The sequence below is a fragment of the Sphaeramia orbicularis genome, chromosome 6 (genome assembly GCF_902148855.1).
Source record: "Sphaeramia orbicularis chromosome 6, fSphaOr1.1, whole genome shotgun sequence".
NCBI classification, from domain to species: Eukaryota; Metazoa; Chordata; class Actinopteri; order Kurtiformes; family Apogonidae; genus Sphaeramia; species Sphaeramia orbicularis.
In genome coordinates, this window is record NC_043962.1 from 4,266,176 (window position 1) to 4,287,756 (window position 21,581).

Below are 21,581 nucleotides of genomic sequence, written 5' to 3' on the forward strand. Positions count from 1 at the left end.
TGGATTGTTTTGTACAACCTTCTGCACAGGACCCTGAATGCATCAGATCTGCCTCTACCCTCCTTGTCCCTGCCCCTCCCCCCCCCCCCCCTCCCCCCCCCCCCCTCCCTTCCTGCCGGCCTCTGAGTAGAGGATGTGTCCGGGAGAGAGAGTGAGTATGAGGGAGAAGAGGAACGCCGTCAGTAGAATGGATGTGATCCTCCTGTTCTTCACTCCTCCTCCTTCTTCTTCTTCTCCTTCTTCTCGGTGTCATCTCTGTTTTGCTTCAACCACCTCCAGCAGCAGTGTCGTACCCTGGACCCCTTCCCAGCCCCTCCCAGAGGTAAAAGGAGACCCCTCAGGTGGACTCAAGGCTGAAAACTGAACTTCAATGTCAGCGGGACAGCAGCAGAATGGTGTCGACAAACCCCAAGGTAAAGGACACACACACACACACACACACACACACACATACTCACACACTTACACACTTACACTGTCCACATGTGCACACGCTGTTGACAGCATTCGTGAAAGGCCAACACCCACCACTCCAACACTAACAACTACAAACCAAACCCACATATGCCAGGCTTGAATAGAATAGAATAGAATAGAATAGATCTGTATTGTCACTGTTACAGGAACAAGGGTTAGCTGCTCTGTATCTGTTTAACAGCAGACAGTTAAAGTACAAAAAGTAACACCATATAAAAATATCACACAAAATTATATTGAAAATATATACTGAAAAACACTGACAATATACATAAAATACAAAGAAATACTAAAATATACAAAGAACCAGCTCTATGCTACAGATAAAAGTGCATATATACAAAATAGAATAGAATAGAATAGAATAGATCTGTATTGTCACTGTTACAGGAACAAGGGTTAGCTGCTCTGTTTCAGTTTAACAGCAAACAGTTAAAGTGCAGAAAGTAACACCATATAAAAATACCACGCAAAATTATACTGAAAATATATACTGAAAAATATTAACAATATACATAAAATACAAAGAAATACAAAAAAATTGCACAATATTCCACTCTGTTGTAAATATGTATAGAGTGTTTTTTTTTTACTTATTCCAACTATTGTTATTATTATTATTATTTTATATTGTTTGTCATTTGCACTATGTTTATGCTGCACATTTTTTCTTGCTCTTTATTCTGTTGCTGCCTTGACCAGTGAATTTCCCTGTTGTGGGATCAATAAAGTCTGTAATCTAATCTAATCTAATATAATATAATATAATATATACAAAAAGGTGATTCTATACCACAGATAAAAAGGCATATATACATATATATACAACATATAAAGGATATATACAGGTAGTAGAGGATGTGTTCCCTGACATGTTCTGGGGAAATGTTCCCCTTGTATCAAAACCTTGAATGAACTCTTCTCTTCCTTCCATGCAGGACTCATACTGATACATATGTGTGATCAGTGCTGCCCTGTCTGTGCATTGATAACATATTGAGGATCTGCCAGAGTTACAGAGTCAGGAACAAAACGGTCAAAATCCAGCATTTTACAAACTCAGCCTTTTAAAGTGAACTTTTTGGAGTGGATGACAACATGATGTACTTTGAATCATCTGAGTAAAAATGTTTATTTAAGATAAAATATTTGTTAAAATCCATGTGTTGTTCTGGAGTTTCCACTCATCAGTAAATGACGTCCAGTATCTTATCATGGAATTACACATGTTCACATTTACATTTACTCATTATTATTTAATATCCTATTATGTTAAAGGCCTTGAGATGTTATTGTATTGACTTGGTCATATAGATCTAAACTGAACTGACATAACAACAGGCCATCTGGTATAATCTGCAAAGCTCCAGAACAACTGTTGATTGAATGTTACTGTGAGATTTACAAAATATTGTTTGTCAAATCTATAAATAACTTAAATTTCAAGCATTTAAAAGTGCAATAAGTAGGATTTGGGTATATCTAAATGACAGAAATGGAGTTAAACACATAACTAGGTTGTCATTAGTATATAATCACTTTGAAATAAAAACTGTGTTTTCATTTCCTCAACATCTGACAATAATAAGCCACTGACTGTAATTCAACAATTCAGTTTAATTCAACAGCCGCCTTAGTTTGTCTTCTGTCTTAGAGGGTGAGGTCAGGGGTATTCAGTTATTAAATCCAACACACTGCATTCTAAATTAAAATATGCACCTTGATAACTTTGAAGAATGAGTGTTTGGACTAAAAACAGCCAAAATTTCCTCCAGATTTCTTGCATTTAGTCATATACCACACATATGTCCAATATGATGGAAATTAGTTGAATTGTACTAAGTTAGCTTAACGAAGTTTCTTTTTTCATCAGTTCAATAAGCAAGTATTAAGCACTAACTAACTTACTCATGGTCCTTATGTCTAAATATGGTCACTTCAACAAGGTGACGCCCAAGTCCCGGTTCTTCCATCCACTGATTATATTCAGTCTGTCCTTTCAGCTAATGTAATCTGTCTCTTCCTTAGGACAATGTCTACAAAGTTTGTTCACAGTTTTGAGAAATTTTTATTTTTGAATTTTTGATAATTTTTTTGAAATATTAAAAATTTGCTTTTTCTTCTAATGGTCCGTATTTTGATGGTTTATAACAAGTAAATGGTTCCAGATATCAGTATAGTTCCTACTGATCACTAATAGAAGTCATATATGAACTTTGACTGAATCAGTTTAGTTTTCCTCCAGAGTGCCATTCACTTCTATTGTTAGACTGATCTGCATCCAGACCACAGGACTGGAACACAGAGACAGAACCGGACAACCTCACACATTCAACCGGGGATTGATTCAGATAGAACATGCTGCTGACATACAGGGACATGGGTTGTATGTAGTTGTTGTGTAGTTGTGTTTTCCAGTCGACTCTGTTGCAGCCACAGCATTAGACTCATCACTTTCCTGACTGAGCTTTATTGTTTTACAGAATTGCTGATGACGACGTTTCAGTGAGTCTCAGATTTAGTCCCATGATGTCAGCTCTGTTTGTGAAACTGAAACACCCAAATATCTGCAGCTCTGTCAGACAAACCCTGAAGCTTTAGTCTTATACGGTCGAGTATTGTCGTCCTGAATGTGTAGAAGTCTGTGCAAACCTCCAACACAGCACATTACTGTGTGCTGAGTCACCAACCAGTGCATTATTCAATTAAGTCCAATTGACAGGAGTAAATCCTGGTCATGTGACTGTTGATGGTTTCAGACTCTGTGGCGGTCTGCCCATCTGACTAACCTCTGAGAAATGGAATCCTTCATACCTGAGTTTTCAGCTGAAACAGCAGCGACGTTCACTCTTCTATAAAAAGCTCTCGTCCATTAGAACACAGAGAAACGTTTGAGTCAGACCTAACAGCGGATCCCATTCCCTAAACATCGATTCTGCTGCTCAGCTCAACACGGGGACTTCTACGGGTAAACTGGGAACCCCATAGACCAGCGGTGTCAAACATACGGCCCACGGACCAAAACCAGCCCACCAAAGGGTCCACAGGATGAAATTGTGAATGTTAAGGATGGTTAACCCTTTAAAGGTGCGGGAGACTTTTGTGACCAATTTTTCATCAGATCAGTCAAACCTCAGTCGTATCCTCAGTATCATGAATCTGTAAGTCTGTCTGTCATTACTCACCTGAGTCTCTTGTATTACAGTGAACAGTTTCTTTGTGCCATCCACCATAAACAGACCTATGTTTACAAACAGAGCCAGGAGGTCACTCAGGCATCTTCGGAATTTTGTCGCGACGTGCACTGTGGGAAACACCGGTTCGCTCCGCTGTCTGGCAGCTGCTACAGACACGAGGCGGAAACGGCAGGAGCTCCCTTCCTTCTATGCATATTCCTCCAGCTGTTTCTGCATTTCAGCCGTTTCCGCGTGTGTTTTTTCATCCATATAATATCATATGGTCACGCTGCTGCTGCTGCTGCTGCTGTCAGGCGAGCCTTCGCTTACCACAACGCACGTCGCGACAAAATTCCGAAGATGCCCGAGTTACCTGCTGGCTCTGTTTGTAAACACATGGTCTGTTTATGGTGGATGGCACTAAGAAACTGTTCACCGTAATGCAAGAGATTCAGGTGAGTAATCACAGACAGACTTACAGATTTGTGATACTGAGGATATGACTGAGGTTTGACAGATCTGATGAAAAATTGGTCACAAAAGTCTCCCACACCTTTAAACCCTAAGCCTAAAATGGTCTAAAATGGACTTTTTTCTTGTTTTGATTAACTAAAAGGTTAGAAAATATGCTGTGAGTGAGTCCGTTTGCCTGTTTTTCCAGAGGACTTTTTTTCCCAGATCTTTCAAAATCTAGCAGTCATTTACAGTTTACTGCATGTTATAACACTGCTAAAACTGATTCTTCTTCAGCTCCTAGTACAGGCACAAGTGAATTTACTGTAATGACCCGATAAAACCTTTACAGTGCAATGTCTCAAGTTTCAGAAACCATTGGAATTTTTCCAATCACACAAACAGTGAAAGAGTTACAGCCACCCAAACTGCATATGCACAGGGTGTGTCAGTGATGACACGTCAGGTTTTAAAGAGTTAAACTCATGTTAGTTCAGGTTCCACATTCACACCAATATGATCTGAAGTGGGTCAGACCAGTAAAATAATAATAGAATACCCCATAAATAATGACAACTATAAATGTTTCTCTTTGTTTCAGTGTAAAAAAAAAAAGAAGGTACAATTACATGAAAATGTTTACATTTACAAACTTGCCTTTCATAAAAAATGTGAATAACCTGAACAAATATAAACAACCTGAAATGTTTTAATAAAAACCAGTGTAATTGTACCAATATTCTACCGGTTATTAAATGTTTTGTATACTTTTAGATCCACTGTGATCTGTAAGTTGTATTGTACATATGTAAATGATAAACTGAGGCAGAATATTGGTAAAACTGCGCTGATTTTTCTGGTTGTTCATGTTATTCACATTTGATTGTGAAAGAGTAGATTGTAGATATAAACATTTTCATGTAATTGTATCTTTTTTTTACACCAAAACAAAAAAATGGTGTTTGTCATTATTTATAGCTTATTCTGTTATTATTTTACTGGTCTGATCCACTTTAGATGATATTGGTCTGAATGTGAAACCTGAACTAAAATGAGTTTAACACCATGGACATTTAATATCTTCAGTGTCATATTTGCATTTCACAAATTAAACCCATGGGCCTGATTGGACCCTTTAGCGGCCAGTTTTGGTCCGCGAGCCATATGTTTGACACCACTGGTCTAGACTTTCTGTAGCATAACATGTCTAACAAAAGTGGGAAAGTGGACCTCTGAGAACACATAAGACAGATGAAGTAATTGAATCCATAATTAGTCCTGACAGACGTCCTCCCACATGGGAAATGACCTTCTCTGGATTTTATTTCACCAAATATTTCTTTCAAGCAGAGCTGCAGCTTCTAAGAAATGTTCTTGTTAACCATGACTGAGTGAGTTTGACCTCATTTGGCAGATAATCTGGTGAATTCTGGCTCTTTGGTTTGGATGTTGAAAACCTTCAGACCCATTTAATCTAATTTAATTCATTTAATGACGTAGTTTGAATGAATATCTGGTGTTTTATGAGTGAAATCTGCTCATTTCCATCTTAGGTCATTGAAGTGTTGGATGTTGGTAAAATGCATATGAATGTTCTGTGTTGTGTCTGTAGTGTCTCTGTTTCAGGTTAGTTTGTGTAAACCACGAGTGACTTAAAGATGTTCAAGCAAATATCCAGTTAAAGTCTGTGGTGTTGTCTTAGTACTTCTGTTGTAACTTTTAACAGATCTGAAGTGATACTGGGCTGCTTTTGTCTTACATATATTTATATGAATATCTGAAAGAATTTAAAGCTCATATATAGAACACATGTTTCTGTAAAGCCTGTTCTGATACATCCAGTATAATGTCCAGTACGTTCTAAGTACAAAGGAACACATTTTGTCAACAGATGTGATGCCAGTGGCTGAAGTATGGCCGGAGGTGGAGAGGGCGGAGCGTTTGGCCCGAGGCGCCGCCCTCAAGTGGGCATCAGGTGTTTTCTGTCGACCTGAGCATCTGGAACGACTGAGTCAGTACAAGAAGAGGGAGAGTCAGAGAACCACGTCCATACACACCAGACTGAAGGTGACACAAACACAGCACAAAGACTATACAAACAGCACAAACACAACATTACACACACACACACACACACACACACACAGCACAAACACAACATTACACACACACACACACAGAGCTCAATACAACACAAACATATGATAAACACAACACAATACAACACAAACTTAACATTTACTACTACTGCTACTACTACTACTACTATTACTACCACTTCCACTACTGTAGTGGTAGTAATAGTAATAGTAGAAGTAGTGGTTGTAATAGTAATAGTAGTAGTAGTAATAGTAGTAGTATTGCTAGTAGTAGTATTATGCACTGATTGTGTCCCTTCTGGGTTTCCAGTCCATGGTACAGTCGTACCTGGAGGGGGTGGGCTGGGGTCTGGAGCAGCTCCGGGAGGCCAGGGCGGAGCTGAGGGAGGTGTCCCACGCATTGAGGAAGGCGGGGCTAGAGTCCAGTCAAAACACAGAGGGCGTCAAGTCTCTGGAGAAGCTGAGAGACGTGTCTGTGAACCACCAGCAACTGCTGGCCGCTGTCAGCAACCTGCCACGACTCTACTCAGGTGAGATGGATGGATGGATGGATGGATGGATGGATGGATGTTTTCTGACATATAAAAAGCACAATACAACCACCAACAAAAGCAAATGCCCAAAGCAAATTATCAACATAAAACAAACAAAACAAAAATACATTTATAGTATTATACAAAAGAACAACTGAATACAATTAGATAAATGTGTTTTGCTTAAACCAAGGACGGATGTGGACTCTGTTTTTGATAATTTATTTCCGCCTACTTTAAATACACTTGCGTGGAGCAGCTCATTAGCCTGATATCATAATTAGCTAATTCATACACAAATGGACAAAAGTATGTGGACACCTTGAGTTCAGGTGTTTCTTTTCTAACAGGGGTCTGGGATACAAGACAGTAATGACTAATATAACATAGTTTTATATTGGGATAAATATCCTATTAATTATTAATATTGATGTTTACATTAAATCCTCATGAACAGGACATCTTACAGCTGTAGACATGATGTGTCCAAATATTTTTGTCCATATAGTTTATAATCACCAATATTTCCTTAAATTTTAATGTTAGATTTTTCTTCCTCTGTGAGATGTGAAGAAAGTAGATGGTTATTATAATTTACAGTCAGAGCATGAAAAATATTTTAGAAATGTAAAGGTAGAACATTTAAAATCATAGTCATGGATTAAACAAAAATATTGAGAGAAATGAAGTAAAAACCATCCCTGAGGCATTTTGGAAGCAAAGATAACAATTTAAACCAAAGTAATGATGTTTATCCCAATATAAAACTATATTCTGACATTAGTCATTATTGTTTTGTATCCCAGACCCGTTAGAATGAAACACCTGAATTCAACGTGTCCACATACTTTTGTCCACATACTGTATGACTTAGGTAATTATGATATGAGTATGACAAACTGTAACACACAGTAATTCCCTCTGGGATTAATAAAGTATTCTGGTTCTGTTCCTGTTTTCCAGTGCGGACCATGGTGTTGGAGACGGAGCGCCTGGTGGAGTCCCGCAGGCTCCTGGAGGCCCACGCCCGCCTCATGGAGCTGGAACACTGGCAGGATGACATCCTCTGGCAGCTCCATGGGAACGCTGGGACGGCAGGAAGTTCACTGAGCGCCGAGGACAAGGAGCTGGTGACCAAATACTTCTGTGGAGTGGGACGACTGGTGGAGGCTCTGGGTGAGGAAGCCACACCCACAACCACATCAACCACTTAAACCATGTCGTTCAAGAAAAACAGAAACTGTACTTTAATGTGGAAGTTAGAGGAAAACATTTAGTTAAGTGGTTTCTGACGGTGACAACAGGACTTAGGTCAGGGCTGTTAAAATCATTTTAGTTCAGGTTCCACATTCAGACCAATGAGATCTAAACAATAACAGAATAACCTATAAATAATGACAACTACAAACTTTTCTCTTTATTTTTGTGTAACAAGGAAAAATTACATGAAAATGTTTATATTTACAAACTATCCTTTCACAATAAGATGTGAATAACATGAAAAACCAGAAAAATAAGTACAATTTGAAAAATATTCTGCCTCAGTTTGATTTACACAACTTACAGATGACAGTGAATCTACAAATACACAAAACATTTAGGCAAGGCAGATTTATTTATATAGCACAATTCATACACAGGGCAATTCAGTGCTTTCAATAACAGATTTTATAACAGGCAGAATAACAGCATGCAATGTCTTAAGAATTTTTTATTTTTTTTTATCCAAATTCTCTGCCTGTTAACGGTATCTTTCTTGGGACAATGAAAGTTTGTTCAATTTAGAGAAATTTTGATTTTAAAAATTTTGACAAATTTTTCAAATATTAAAAATGTTCATTTCCTTCTAATGGTCCAAATTTTGATGGTTTTATAACATGTAAATGGTTACGGATATCAATATAGTTCCTATTGATCACTGATAGAAGTCATATATGGACTTTGATTGAATTAGTTGAGTTCTCCTCCAGTGGAAGTCCCGCCCACTTCTATAGTTAGATTGATGTGCATCCAGACCACAGGACTGGAACATACAGACAGAACCTGACGACCTCACACATTCAGCTGTTGTTGATTCTGATCGAACATGTCGTTGACACACACGGACACTGGGACTATTTTTAACCCTTCCGTCCACATCTGTGCAGGTAAGGAAATGTGGGCGGTGGTCAGCAGTGCCTTGGCTCTGGCCCGACAGAACCCCACCCCCTTTGTGTCAGCGGTGAGGATTGTGGAGCGGGAGGAGGCCTTGGACCAAGCCCTGCTGGAGGAGAGGGGGGGTCCGGGGGGCGTGTCCAGACCCCTGCCCCCGGGACGCCCTCGCTGTTGGAGAGCCTGCTTCTTCCAGGTCACCATCAGCTGCTCCACCCATCATCCTTCATTCTGTTTTATACTTAACCCTTTAAAACCATTTGTATCATATATGCTACGCCAGGTTCTAACACTTCTATCTAATCAACAAGATCAATACTTTTCTTAAAAACCTGCTGTATGTGCCGTATTAGGCAGAAATGGAGGAACAGCGTGTATAAAAAAAAAACAAAAACAGGGTGTGTAATATTCTGGCAGGTGTAAAAGCGACGTGCATAGCGCAACGGTATTATCAGTCTGCTGCTGCCCCCTGAAAGATTTCGGACTGGGTGGGGGGGTGTACGGCTGAAAAACATATTTGAGACTGGGGTGGTGTCTGATAGTTAGCATGGCTTTGAGCAAGCTGTGCACCATTTTTTTGGCTGTGCTTTTCGAAAGGTTAACCATGCAAATCACAGGTGCACGGCTCACTGCCTAATACACTGGCTGTGTGTGATCTGATGTGTTTTCTGCCCCCTGGTGGATTATCAGCCTACTGCAGCCAGTGGAAGGGCTTTTTTTTGGCGTTTTCAATATGGCCGCTATTGTTAAGTCATCCACATACTTTCTACAGGAAAGTCTTTGGTAATTTTCAAAAAGTTACATTAAGAAGAACATTTATATCGTTATTTTTTTAACCCTTTTGTACTTCATGCACTAAAACAATGCTTAGTTACTTGATAATTGATTATTTATACTCTTACTCAGTAAGGTACTTAATAAGGTACTTTATAAAAACACCCAATGTGTCAAATATGATACAAAAATATAAAGTAACCAAAATGATATGGAAAAATGTTTGGCTTGGATTTTGTTCAAATGTCTAATAAACATCTAAATTCCAAATAATTAGAATTTCGTGGCTAATTTTTGATGGCTCAGGTTTTACAGGGTTAATGCCGGGTCTTTTCTTATGCCCGTGGTTCAGGTACTAGAGGAGGCGGTGTCTGCTCGGTTCCGCAGCGTTTCGTACCTGCACACCCGAGGTCCAGGTCTGGCCGGACACCTGTCTGCTCTCCAACACGGCATCATGGCGGATCTGGCCACAGTGCGCCACCTGCTGGAGCACTGCGTCCCGTCACACTACAGGTTAACGGGCGCCTACCTGAGGGCCAGTCACCGCTGTCTGCACACGCACCTGGCACAGGTCAGTGACCAGACAGAGAAATACTCTAGTTTTATTTTCTGTTATCAGCTAATCAGCAGTTTCCAGTGTGTTGAGCTCATTAACCACATGTAAGTGATGCTTGTGTCTTAGGTGAGCAGCTGGGACCTGGAGAGTGGGGAAATCTTCGCTGTGCTCAACTGGGTTCTGCACATTTACAACAGGTGAGAAAAAAATAATAATCAATGGTTTCTACTACAGCCTGTTCATGGTGGTGTTAAACCTTTCATGCATGAATTATGAAAACCTTAGTCAAGGTTTTTTTCCTGTTTTTATTCCTCTTTAGGTATGAAAAAACTATTTTGATTTTTCATGCATTATTTTATTCAGTATTCATCTTTTCTCTCATAGAGAAAAGTTGTTTTTACTTTTTTTATTTCATAAGATGTGATGTTTAAGGGGTCAGATGTGCAAAGGTCAGTGTGTGACCGTTCTGCTTTTCCAGCCCAGACATGATGGGACATCCAGAACTGGTGCCCGAGATGGAGAAAGAAGAGCTGGGACCTCTGATCTCCACTGAAGGCCTGGAGCAGCTGCAGAGCAAATATGTGCAGAGTGTTCGAGTGAGTTAAGGCCCACTGTGACCTGTTCACAAGATCCACAGATGCATTATCCACACACACACTGAATATACGGTGTGTGTGTGTGTGTGTTTTGCAGAAGAGTGTGTCTGAGTGGATGCATAAAGCTCTGCAGGTGGAGTTACAGGACTGGCAGAGAGAGCAGGAACCAGATACAGACCACGAAGGGTTCTACCAGACCAGCCTGCCCACCATCATCACACAGGTACACGATCAATACGTCATCAATACATGATCAATACACCACCCACGCATCAACAATACATGATCAATAATAAATCATCAATGCATCATCAATTTCATTTTGTTGTTTGTTTTTGTTCATTATTTTATTCATTTTGTTGATTGTTCTCTTCATTTTGTTCACTTTATTGTTTTCTTCATTTTGTTTTTGATTGATTTTCCTGTAAAATTCTCTGAAACTATTAAAATTCACTTCCTCAGAGATTAAATGTTCTTCATACAGACTGTATGTGTTGATATTTATTTACAGATGTTGGAGGAGAACGCTCGGGTGGCTCTGATGATCGGACCGTCACTGAGAGACCAGACCATCCACATGGGTCTGTACGAGATGGAGAACCTGCTCAACAGGTGTGTGTGTGTTATTACCCTTTATATCTGTGTGTGTGTGTTATTACCCTTTATATCTGTGTGTGTGTGTTATTACCCTTTATACCTTTATATGTGTGTGTGTTATTACCCTTTATACCTTTATACCTGTGTGTGTGTCGCAGCCTCAGTCCTTTCACGCCTTTGCCTTCAGGTTTCGAGAAGCATTAGTAGAATTTGGGAAAGAGAGACGCAGAGATCTGACCAACGGCAGAAACCAGTTCTACCTCCACTATCTGCTGGCCTCCATCAGCAACTGCATCATCCTCAAGTGAGACTCAATGTTCAACTATCAATGTATTATTTTATATGTATATATGTATATATGTATATATATATATATATATATATATATATATATATATATATATATATATATATATATGCACAATTTTTTTTTTTTTCCCCCCACACCTAATGTGGGCTCACTCTTAATCCAACACTTTGGTACCATTGCTTTTTCCAAAATTTGGGTTAAATTTGGAATATTTGTACTTTAAATCATTCAGAATGTACCAAAAACTATTATCAGCGTGAATATAGCCACGAGTTGTATTACAGAGATACATTCACTGGCCACTTTATTAGGTACACCTCACCAGCTCCAGGTAAAGTGGTGGAAAAACATTTTAGTTCCCCCTATGCATTTGTGATATACTGTATTAACAACCATACTCAAGTCATTGAACTGTGCCCAGTATTGTTCTATTCTCCAAATCCACACATATCCACAACCCACCAACTGTACTGCAGAGGTCACTAATACTACTGCAGAGGTCACTAATACTACTGCAGAGGTCACCAATAGTACTTATCGTAAACAGACATGAGGCATTTTCTCTTTCTTTTCACCTTCAGAACCATAAATCTCTAGGTTTGTTTCCCTTTTATTTAGAAAACACTGTGTCTTTCATTCCTTCCTTTTAGTGGTGGATCCAGTATCAGACTGAACCACATATGTGCAGGTCTACAGAGTCTTGTGTTTCCTCTAGGAAGTCGACTGAGAGTCTGCAGCAGCAGCAGTCGTCCAGGGCGGGGGGTCAGTACTCTCGGACCCCCCCCAACCCTCTGGCGGCCCTGGACCGGGCTGTGAGGCGGGCCTGTCGCCTGGTGATGGATCAGCTGCTACTGGACCTTCAGCCCCTCCTCCCAGGTCTACTGACCCGACCCTGGCTGGCCCAGGGAGACCCCACCCCAAAGCTCTGCCGGGTCCTGGAGCACCACCTGGACCTGTACAGCCGAGTCCGACCCCCCTGCCGGCAGGTCACACCTGGGTTCTGTCTGTGGTTTTACTGACGTTTCAGACAGAGAAACTAATCTGACTGGAAAATGTCAAGACAAAATAGTTGTCCTTAAGTTTTTATGAGTCTGGGTTGGATTGGATACCAGGGGTGTCAAACATACGGCCCGTGGGCCAGAACCGGCCACCAAAGGGTCCAATCCAGCCCATGGGACAAATTTGTGAAGTGTAAAAATTACACTGAAGATCTTAAGAATCAAGGATGTTAAAATCATTTTAGTTCAGTCTCCACATTCAGACCAATATAAAATAAAATAAAATAAAATATAAATATTAATAAAATAATAAAATAAAATATTAGCATAATAACCTATAAATAATAATAATAACTCAAAATGTTTCCCTTTTTAAAATTTTTTTGTGTAGAAAAAAGTAAAGTCACATGAAAATATTTACATTTACAAACTGTCCTTTCACAAGAAATAACTTGAACAAATGTGAACGACCTGAAATGCCTTAAGTGTAATTTTACCAGTATTCTTTCTGTTACTAAATGTTTGGTGTATTTGTAGATCCACTAAAGTAAAGAAACACTGTTTCCAGTAAATTTACAGGTTTCCCTGTACAATGAAAATCTTACTTTGCCGTCCACACTGAATTCAAAGAGAATTTTAGACGTTTAAAAATAGAAATAGAATAATTTAACTAGGAAATCAAAACAAACAAAACAAAGTACCATCTAAAAATGACATGAAAAAGAGAATGAGTATTAAATATAAAGTACTAATGTGCAAAACTGTCAGAGATATATGGTTTGATATATGTGCAATTATTGAGTATATTATTGTGTTTATTTATAATTTCTTGGTGTTTCGTGTATATTTTCCAAACTGTTCTCTACTGGTTTCTAGTCTGACAGTAGATGTGTCTATCAGGGTCTGGTCGACCCGTCCAGTCCTTGTCCAGTAAATGACTGGTCCTTCTACTGTGTTGCGTGTCCAGCGGCTGCAGGAGGAGGCCCAGTGGCTGATGGTCGTTGAATACGTCCGGGCGCTGATGCAGAAGAGGCTGGTGTGTCGCGGCGCTGAGGAGAGGAGGCAGCTCGGCCAGCAGATGGTTCAGGACGACCAACAGTTCAGGGAGATCTTCCAAAGCCTGGTGAGGAGTTTACATCTACGAGAATACTCCGATCATCATTTGACATCTGGAGTTATCAGATTATTCCAGTGATCATAAATCTGTGTTTCATTACATTAAGAATGGGACCCCTCAGGGCGCCGTTTTAGGCCCCATCATTTATATGTTTACATTAATGAATCTTCAGATGTAGGTCTACACATGTACACTGATGACACTGAACACGTTTACATTCACACTAATACTCTGAACTTTATCTGATTTATAGTTATCAGATTATTACTGATCATATAAACAATGTAATCCAATATGTTTTATCAGATAACAGCAGCAATCTGATTTTGAGACATCAGATCAAACTATAAAGAACCAAACATTCACTGGTGACCAAAACCATCTACTGATGTAAACTGTTTAATACCTGCTGGTCCACTAATCCTATCAATACATGTAAATAATTGGTATAAATACAGTTTGTCCTCAAGGTCCTTTTGTTGTGTTTGTGTGTTTGTGTAGGAAGGCGAAGGCTCGGTACCGGAGGTCAACCCACTGGCCTTACTGCCTATCCTGGCTGATTTCATCCGACTCAAAGACCCCATGATGCTGACGCTGGAAGTGTCTGGACTCATAGCGAAATACCCCGACATCAGGTCGATTTTCACTGTCATTAACCCTTTCATGCCCAGTGTTCAGTCCGGTGTTCATCTATTCTCCAGTTGTTCTCCTCTATATTCATGGGTTTGGTTGTTTTAGTTCCATATCAGCCGACAGAGTGGACGCTGGTGCATCGTCCCATACACTGACACCTATTGGCCAGTCGTGAGAAATTTTTTTTTTTTTTTTACTCATAACCAAGATGGCTGACAGGAAGCCAGAAATACTGAACATCCCAGGAATATTTAGTAAATCCATTTATACCAGGACACGCATGAAGGTAGAAAAAATATGGAAGCATCAAGTAACATCTAAGGATTAATATCATTGGTCAAAATTACACAGATTTATTTTATATTGGAAGAAATTTGGAATTAATCCCATGTCGACTAAATTGGACTCCATGCATCAGTGTCTGTATTTACACTGAAATTCATACCATAACTGAAACTTTACTGTTCTGGATAAACCTGATCTGCACTAACAGGTTTTTAGTGGAAACCAGTTAATTAACAACTTAAAATTTTTGTTTTAACAAAAAACAGAATCAGAATACTTGATTAATCCTAGGGGAAATTATTGTGTGTTACAGTTGGTCCATTGAAGTAAAATAAAAAGTAGCAGGAAATAAATTATACATACAACAAAAAATATATCAAACTCTAAATATATAAACATATATAGCTCTGAATCTATCTATCTATCTGTCTATCTACCTATCTATCTATCTATCTATCTATCTATCTATCTAAATGTGTGTATGTGTGTCTGTGTGAAGTATACCCATTAAAACACTATTAAAATACAATAAGAACAGCAATTTGTTCATCATCATGTACATATTATCAATACGATAGGTAAAGAAATATAATTAAGAACTATTGTGTTATTGAAAAATTATGTGGTATAACAGCTAATATTAGAACATATTAAAATGTGACAAAACATCAGATTATCAGGATTAATTTTTTTTTTATTTTATAGTTTTCATCATTTTCTGGCATTAGTTTGTTAAATTCATAATTCTTTGCTGCCAGCTGAGTGGACATTTATGGAACTCCAGAAATAGGTTCATAAAAAAATTCAATTCTTTTGTTTTTTTCAGGCCTAAAGTGGAATAAAAACAGAAAAAACATCTGGACTAAGGTTTTCCTCATTTATCCATGAAAGGGTTAAAGTCCATGTTCAGTCCCAGAGTTAGACCCTCTGTAGGTGTTTGTCTCCTGGTTCTGGTTCATCGTCCTGTTCCTTCTGTCCTCAGTGAGGAGCATGTGTCTGTGCTGCTGGACGTCCGGGGGGACATCAGCAGGGACGTGAGGGGGACAGTCCTGGACATGCTGGAGCAGAGCGCCCCCCCTCTGCCGCTGGGATACAGACCCATCTTCACAGACATCCTGGTGCCTCCGTCCACCCTGGCCTTCTGTCTACCCACCGCCAAGTGTGCATGAACAGCCTCAAAGGTCAACGTGTAACATCCACATTGGTTTAGGAGGGTGTGGTGGGAGACGGTCGTTTGCTGTCCATCCCTGTGTCCTCTAATCGCCCCTTTTCCACCACATTCACAGGAACTTTTATTACCAGAAATGTATTTACCAGGGAACATCTGCGCTTTGTGTTTCCACCTGAAAGTTCCTGGAAATGTACTGAAATGAGACTCAGTCGTTTCCGGTCGATGATGACGTAAAGTCCTGCTGAATTTCTTTTGAGCATCTTTGGCAAATACGTTCAACGAGGTCTGTTTTAATTATCAGTGTGTGTTCAGATGGACAGACAGATGTTTACAAGGACAGGGGAACATTTTTGAACTCACCAACTGATTAGCAAGTACTTCAAACATCTTCTCCAACAAAACTACTGGCCTGATTCATTTAAAATTTTATATGTATCTTCCTTGGGACAATGTCTACAAAGTGGATCGACAATATTGAGAAATTTAGATTTTTGAATTTTTGACAAATTTTTGAAATCTTAAAAAGTGTGCCTTTACTTCTAATGGTCCATATTGTGATAGTTTCTAACATGTAAATGATTAGAGAGATTAATATAGCTACTATTGATCACTGATAGGAAGTCATATATGGATTTTCATTTGGGTCCATGACCTTTGACCTTGAGTGAACTTAAAGGGTCAAACTCGAGGTCACCAATGTCTAGATTTCAACAATTTTCTCAAAACTACCGATCAGATTAATTTCCAAATGTAACTGTATCATCCTTAGGACAGTGTCTGCAAAGAGTGTTCAAAGTTTTGAGAATGTATGAATTTTTGCAGATTATTTGAAATATTAACGATGTGCCTTTCCTTCTAATGTCCATATTTTAATGGTTTATAACATGTGAATGGTTACAGATATCAATATAGTTCCTATTGATCACTGATAGAAGTCATATATGGACTTTGATTGGATTAGTTGAGTTCTCCTCCAGTGAAAGTCCCGCCCACTTTTATTGTTAGATTGATCTGCATCCAGACCACAGGACTGGAACATAGAACAGAACCTGACAACCTCACACATTCAACTGGGGATTGATTCAGATAGAACATGACGCTGACGTACAGGGACACTGGAGCTAGGTTTTAAAGAGTAATTTAGGCATAAATGCTCTGAGGTTTTTCAACTTTCTTGGTACAGTAAGTGGAAGCGGCCGATACGTTATCATTCTGAACGCTGTACAACACAAGCTAACGTTAACTCAGACACTGCATTCACTAAAAACACTGAGAGACTGAGTTTTCAGCAGGTTCGTAGCTCACTGATACGAAGTACATCACAGCAGGTAAACGGGTACGACGTGGATGCAGACTAATGGGTCGGTCCAGAACACATGGGGAGTTCTAACTGATCCAGGAGCTAAATCTGTGTCACAGTCACGTCACCAGATGTTTTCAGGTCATTGAGGAACAGTTTGGGTGTTGTTTAACCTGCCTTTTGATCAAACATACGGTCCATGGGCTAAAAGTGGCCCGCCAAAGACTCCGATCCCTCCCATGGATCAATTTGTGAAATACACCAATTACACTGAAGACAAATGTTAAAATTATCTTAATTCAGTTTCCACATTCAGACCAATATGATCTAAAGTGGGTCAGACCAGTAAAATACCATCATAATAACCTAGAAATAACACTGGGTTACAAAAAAAATGTTTTTTGCAAGTTGTCTAGGTTTTTTCAACTGAATTAGGACCATTTTGCACCGCTAAATCCAAACATGACATCGGTTTTTCTCAGTCAGGTCAGGTTTTTTTGCTAATTTGATTTTGAAAAATTTGATCTTCTCACAAAATTGATTACATTTTTGTGACTTTATCAGTTGATTTTTTTATATAGTTCTCACCCAAAATAGGTTTTAAGAGAAAAAAAAAACATTTTCTAACAGGATGTATTTATTAATTGTTACAAACTGTAGCAGAATACGTCAGGCTTATTTTTGCAAGATCTTCTAGTCGAAGCCATTTCATTCACCTGTAATATTAAAAAAAACATTAATCATAAATTGCCAAAAGTAAAATCTTCAGAACTCGTTTATTGCAAGAAATATGAAAGAATTTTGTATCATATGATGTGAAAATGCCCATAAATGTGAGCAAAAATGTTAAAAAGCCAATATGTAGCATAGTTCAGAAAGTTGACCTGATGGAGCAAAATTAATGTGATTTTTGGGTTCAGCACCAAAATGATCCTAAACCAGCTCAAAGAACTTCAACAATAAATTTGTTGTTGACCAGTGTAATGACAACTACAAACTTTTTTCTATGTTTTTGTGTAAAAAAGAAAATTACATGAAAATGTTTATATTTACAAACTGTCTGTTGGGCGACTTTTAATGAAACAATGTCGCTGAGAGGCTAAGCGAAGGAAAAAGAATCTTTATCTGCCGGACTCGCTGCTAAACAATAAAAAAACTGAGCTCCAGAGGAACATCGTTCCGTATGTTCATTAGGGCTAAAAAACAAACGGTGAAATAATCCAGCAATATTTAAAAACATCCAAGACAGTATACTTTTGGCGGCGGTCAGCAAAGTAGGACCTTCCCCCCTCACCCCCTCAGTTCATTCATTCAACAGGTGAAACAGCTGATTTTACTACTGTAGTGTCGTAGGTACCACCCTCACATGACTCCTCCCCGGATGTGACAAAGAAAATACCACCTGGCACTTACACTGTCCTTTCACAATAAAATGTGAATAACATGGAAAAACAGAAAAATTAGTACAATTTTAACAATATTCTGCCTCAGTTTATGATTTACTCAACTTACAGATGACAGTAGTTCTTTTTTTTTTTTTTTTTTTAATTAGCTCTTGTATGTCTCCAGTAAAAATGACATAAAATGAAATAAAATCCCAACTCCAAACTGGATCAGAAACATGTATGAAGTCCAGTTCAGTCGTATTTTATTAAACTTTTAACCTACAGCACAGAGCTGCTTTAGAGCTCAGGTTTTGATGTTTTTTTTTTCTTTACCACTGCTGCCTTAAAGCTCTTATGTAGAAAACCCTCATGGTTCATTTCACATTAACTGAAGGTCGGTGGCTTCTTTACATCAAACACAAATTTCTGAATTCTGTTAGATTTTTCACTTTAATTTCTGCTCTTTCTGTATCAGTTTACAGTGAAGTGTCTTTGAAAGCACAAAGTCCAGTATAAATCTGCCTGTTTATGTCCAATAATGAACCTTTAATGTCTTTGTCATTATGTGAGTTTCTGTACGTTGAAAACACATCACACACATCCATGTTTTAAGGGGATTTTAGGAACATTAACAGGAGAACATGGTTGTGTCAGCATCCCCAATAACAGCAAAAATACACATGAAATTAAAAAAAAACAGTTTTCACCTAAAAACATCCATTTTATGTCTCCTCAGTAGGTTTACAAAATACACCATAAACGTCTACATTTTCACTGTCGATGTTAAATGAATGCATTTTGATGCGTCTTTCGGGTGTTTATTTTGTCGTATCGAGTCTTTTAGGTCATGTTTGGCTTGTGTTTTTTAGGTTGTTGTCGTCATGTTGCATCTTTCAGATCATTTTCTTGTGTCTTTTACTAAATTTTCATCTTGTTTTTCAGGTCGTTTTCATCTTGTGACCTTTAGATCATTTGTCTTTTGTTGCTTCTTTTAAGTCATTTTCATCTTTTTGCATCTTTTAGGTCTTTTTGTTTTGTCTTGTACTTCATGTTATTTTTTTTTTTTATGTCTTTTGGATTGCATTTGTTTTAGCTGCATTTTTGAGCTCATTTTCCTGTTGCTGTGTCATGTTTATCTTCTGTCTTTTATATAGTTTTCATCGTTTTAGGTCGTTTTTGGCTTGCTTTACATAGTTTTCATCTTTTTGACTAAGGCGTCGTCTCTCCTGCGTTTCACTTGGTTAACGTTTATAGACTCCTGTATTTGCACTAGGAAAATGAATTCACATATCGCGTTGTTCTGTGTTTCACCACAGCTGTGCATCCACTTTTAATCCCATCACATGACATTAACTAGTGTTTGTCTGAGCTCATAAGAACCATGACCTGTAACGTGTTTCAGAACGTTTTCACCTCCAAAGATCCTCATTTTCTACGTCTGTTAAAGAAACACACTCTGGGTTTATGATGCGCTGTTTTATTGAGGTGAAAAGTCGTGTGTTCAGAGGAAGCCGTGATATGAAATAACAGATGTTAAATAAACCTTATTTTGTGTATTTAACGCTCCTTTTCATGAGGTCGACTGGACTTCAGCTGCTAAATCATACAGTTTTTTGACATTTCAAACATGTTTTCATTTACTTGCCTTGACATGTTATTTTGGTTATGTTTTACCTTTTATTGTTGTTTATTACAGTGTATTTATTGTATTTATGTATTTGTTCCTGCTTTTTCCTTTTGCGTAGTGTTCATGTCTGTGGTTAAATGCTAACCTCTAAAACACACTGTAAATGTAGTGTTTGAATAAATGCTCCAGTAATACACATAACTCTATGTCTTTCATTTATTGCCGTGTATTTACTATAATGACCCCTTCCGTGTTTGTCCAATGACAAAGAGTCATTGTATTCTGGTAGTAATCAATGCATCCATCTAATTTACTTCCCATGTGCTGAAAAAGTGCTATAAAGTCATCATACATCAACTTTTTTCTGTTTTGTCAGCAAAAATCTCTTAAACCACTTTAGTTCTGCTTAAAACTACCATATGTTCAATAATTTTCAGGATTTTCACAACATTTAAATGCCAGTTTGAATATGTGATGTCACTGAAATTACAAAATACCACAAAATACTGGATATTTGTCAGAACACATGATAGAGAGATGTGGTATTGATTTATATCAGAGTCATGGACATGTTAAAGATAATCAGTAACACTGATTTCATTGTATCAGTAGTTTTTGTTCAGTGTCGGACCCTCATGGTTGGAAAAAAACAAAAAGACTCTGATTTATATTAAAACCATATTTTCTAATCTCATGTAACAAATCCTAATGCAATAAAACCAGTTTTACTGATCACCTTTGACATGTTTAAGACTTTTATATAAAAAATTACTACAGCCCTCCATCATGTAATATATGGAAATTTTTAATTAAACAAGCTGCATCGTGTTCAAACTGACATTTAAAGTATTAAAATCCTGAAAATTGTTGAACTTTTGCACAGATATCAAGTGGTTTAAGATATTTATGCTGAAAAAAGTCAAAAGCAATATATATTTTACATATTATGATGATTTTATAGCAGAGGATTTAAAAAGTGTCAGTAGTGTACAGTGGACCTGAAGAAATGACATTAGATTAAAAGATGTAAAAAAAAAAAATAAAAAAAAAAAGCAAACATTTTCATAGAAATTCAACCCATCAGCTGTAACACAGACATAATGATCAGCAAATAGAAAAAAATATATATTTTTTTATTCAGGCATAAAATATTTCTTTTTTTAAGACAGTTTTTATAATCAGATATTTCTGTCGTTTCATTTATTCAAAAGTGATACAGACATAAAACATGGAGGATGAAAATAAACAGAAATTGAAAATGAAAATGAAAAAAATATGATCTGAGGGAATGGAGATCACAGTCACGTGACTTGTGTCAGTCATGACGTAATAGCAAGATGGCG

General features: G+C 38.0%; 1 protein-coding gene across 1 annotated transcript; it reads left to right on the plus strand.

Moving 5' to 3' along the window:
* The first annotated feature begins 167 nt into the window (after positions 1 to 167).
* Positions 168 to 16,855, plus strand: exoc3l1 (exocyst complex component 3-like 1). Its single transcript, XM_030135674.1, has 15 exons — positions 168 to 413; positions 5,998 to 6,173; positions 6,516 to 6,735; positions 7,702 to 7,914; positions 8,886 to 9,085; positions 10,016 to 10,234; positions 10,346 to 10,416; positions 10,698 to 10,815; positions 10,913 to 11,038; positions 11,327 to 11,427; positions 11,600 to 11,716; positions 12,438 to 12,708; positions 13,688 to 13,843; positions 14,339 to 14,472; positions 15,738 to 16,855. Exons 1-15 carry the CDS (start codon positions 371 to 373, stop codon positions 15,922 to 15,924), a joined length of 2,352 nt encoding a protein of 783 aa, XP_029991534.1. The 5' UTR covers positions 168 to 370; the 3' UTR covers positions 15,925 to 16,855.
* The last annotated feature ends 4,726 nt before the right edge of the window (positions 16,856 to 21,581 follow it).

Bases quoted from the DNA above. Each gene is read 5' to 3' on its own strand.
- exoc3l1 (XM_030135674.1), top strand. From the start codon at position 371: ATGTCAGCGGGACAGCAGCAGAATGGTGTCGACAAACCCCAAG. The intron at 11,039-11,326 runs GTACACGATCAA...ATTTATTTACAG, and splicing joins TGCCCACCATCATCACACAG to ATGTTGGAGGAGAACGCTCG. The intron at 14,473-15,737 runs GTCGATTTTCAC...TTCTGTCCTCAG, and splicing joins GCGAAATACCCCGACATCAG to TGAGGAGCATGTGTCTGTGC.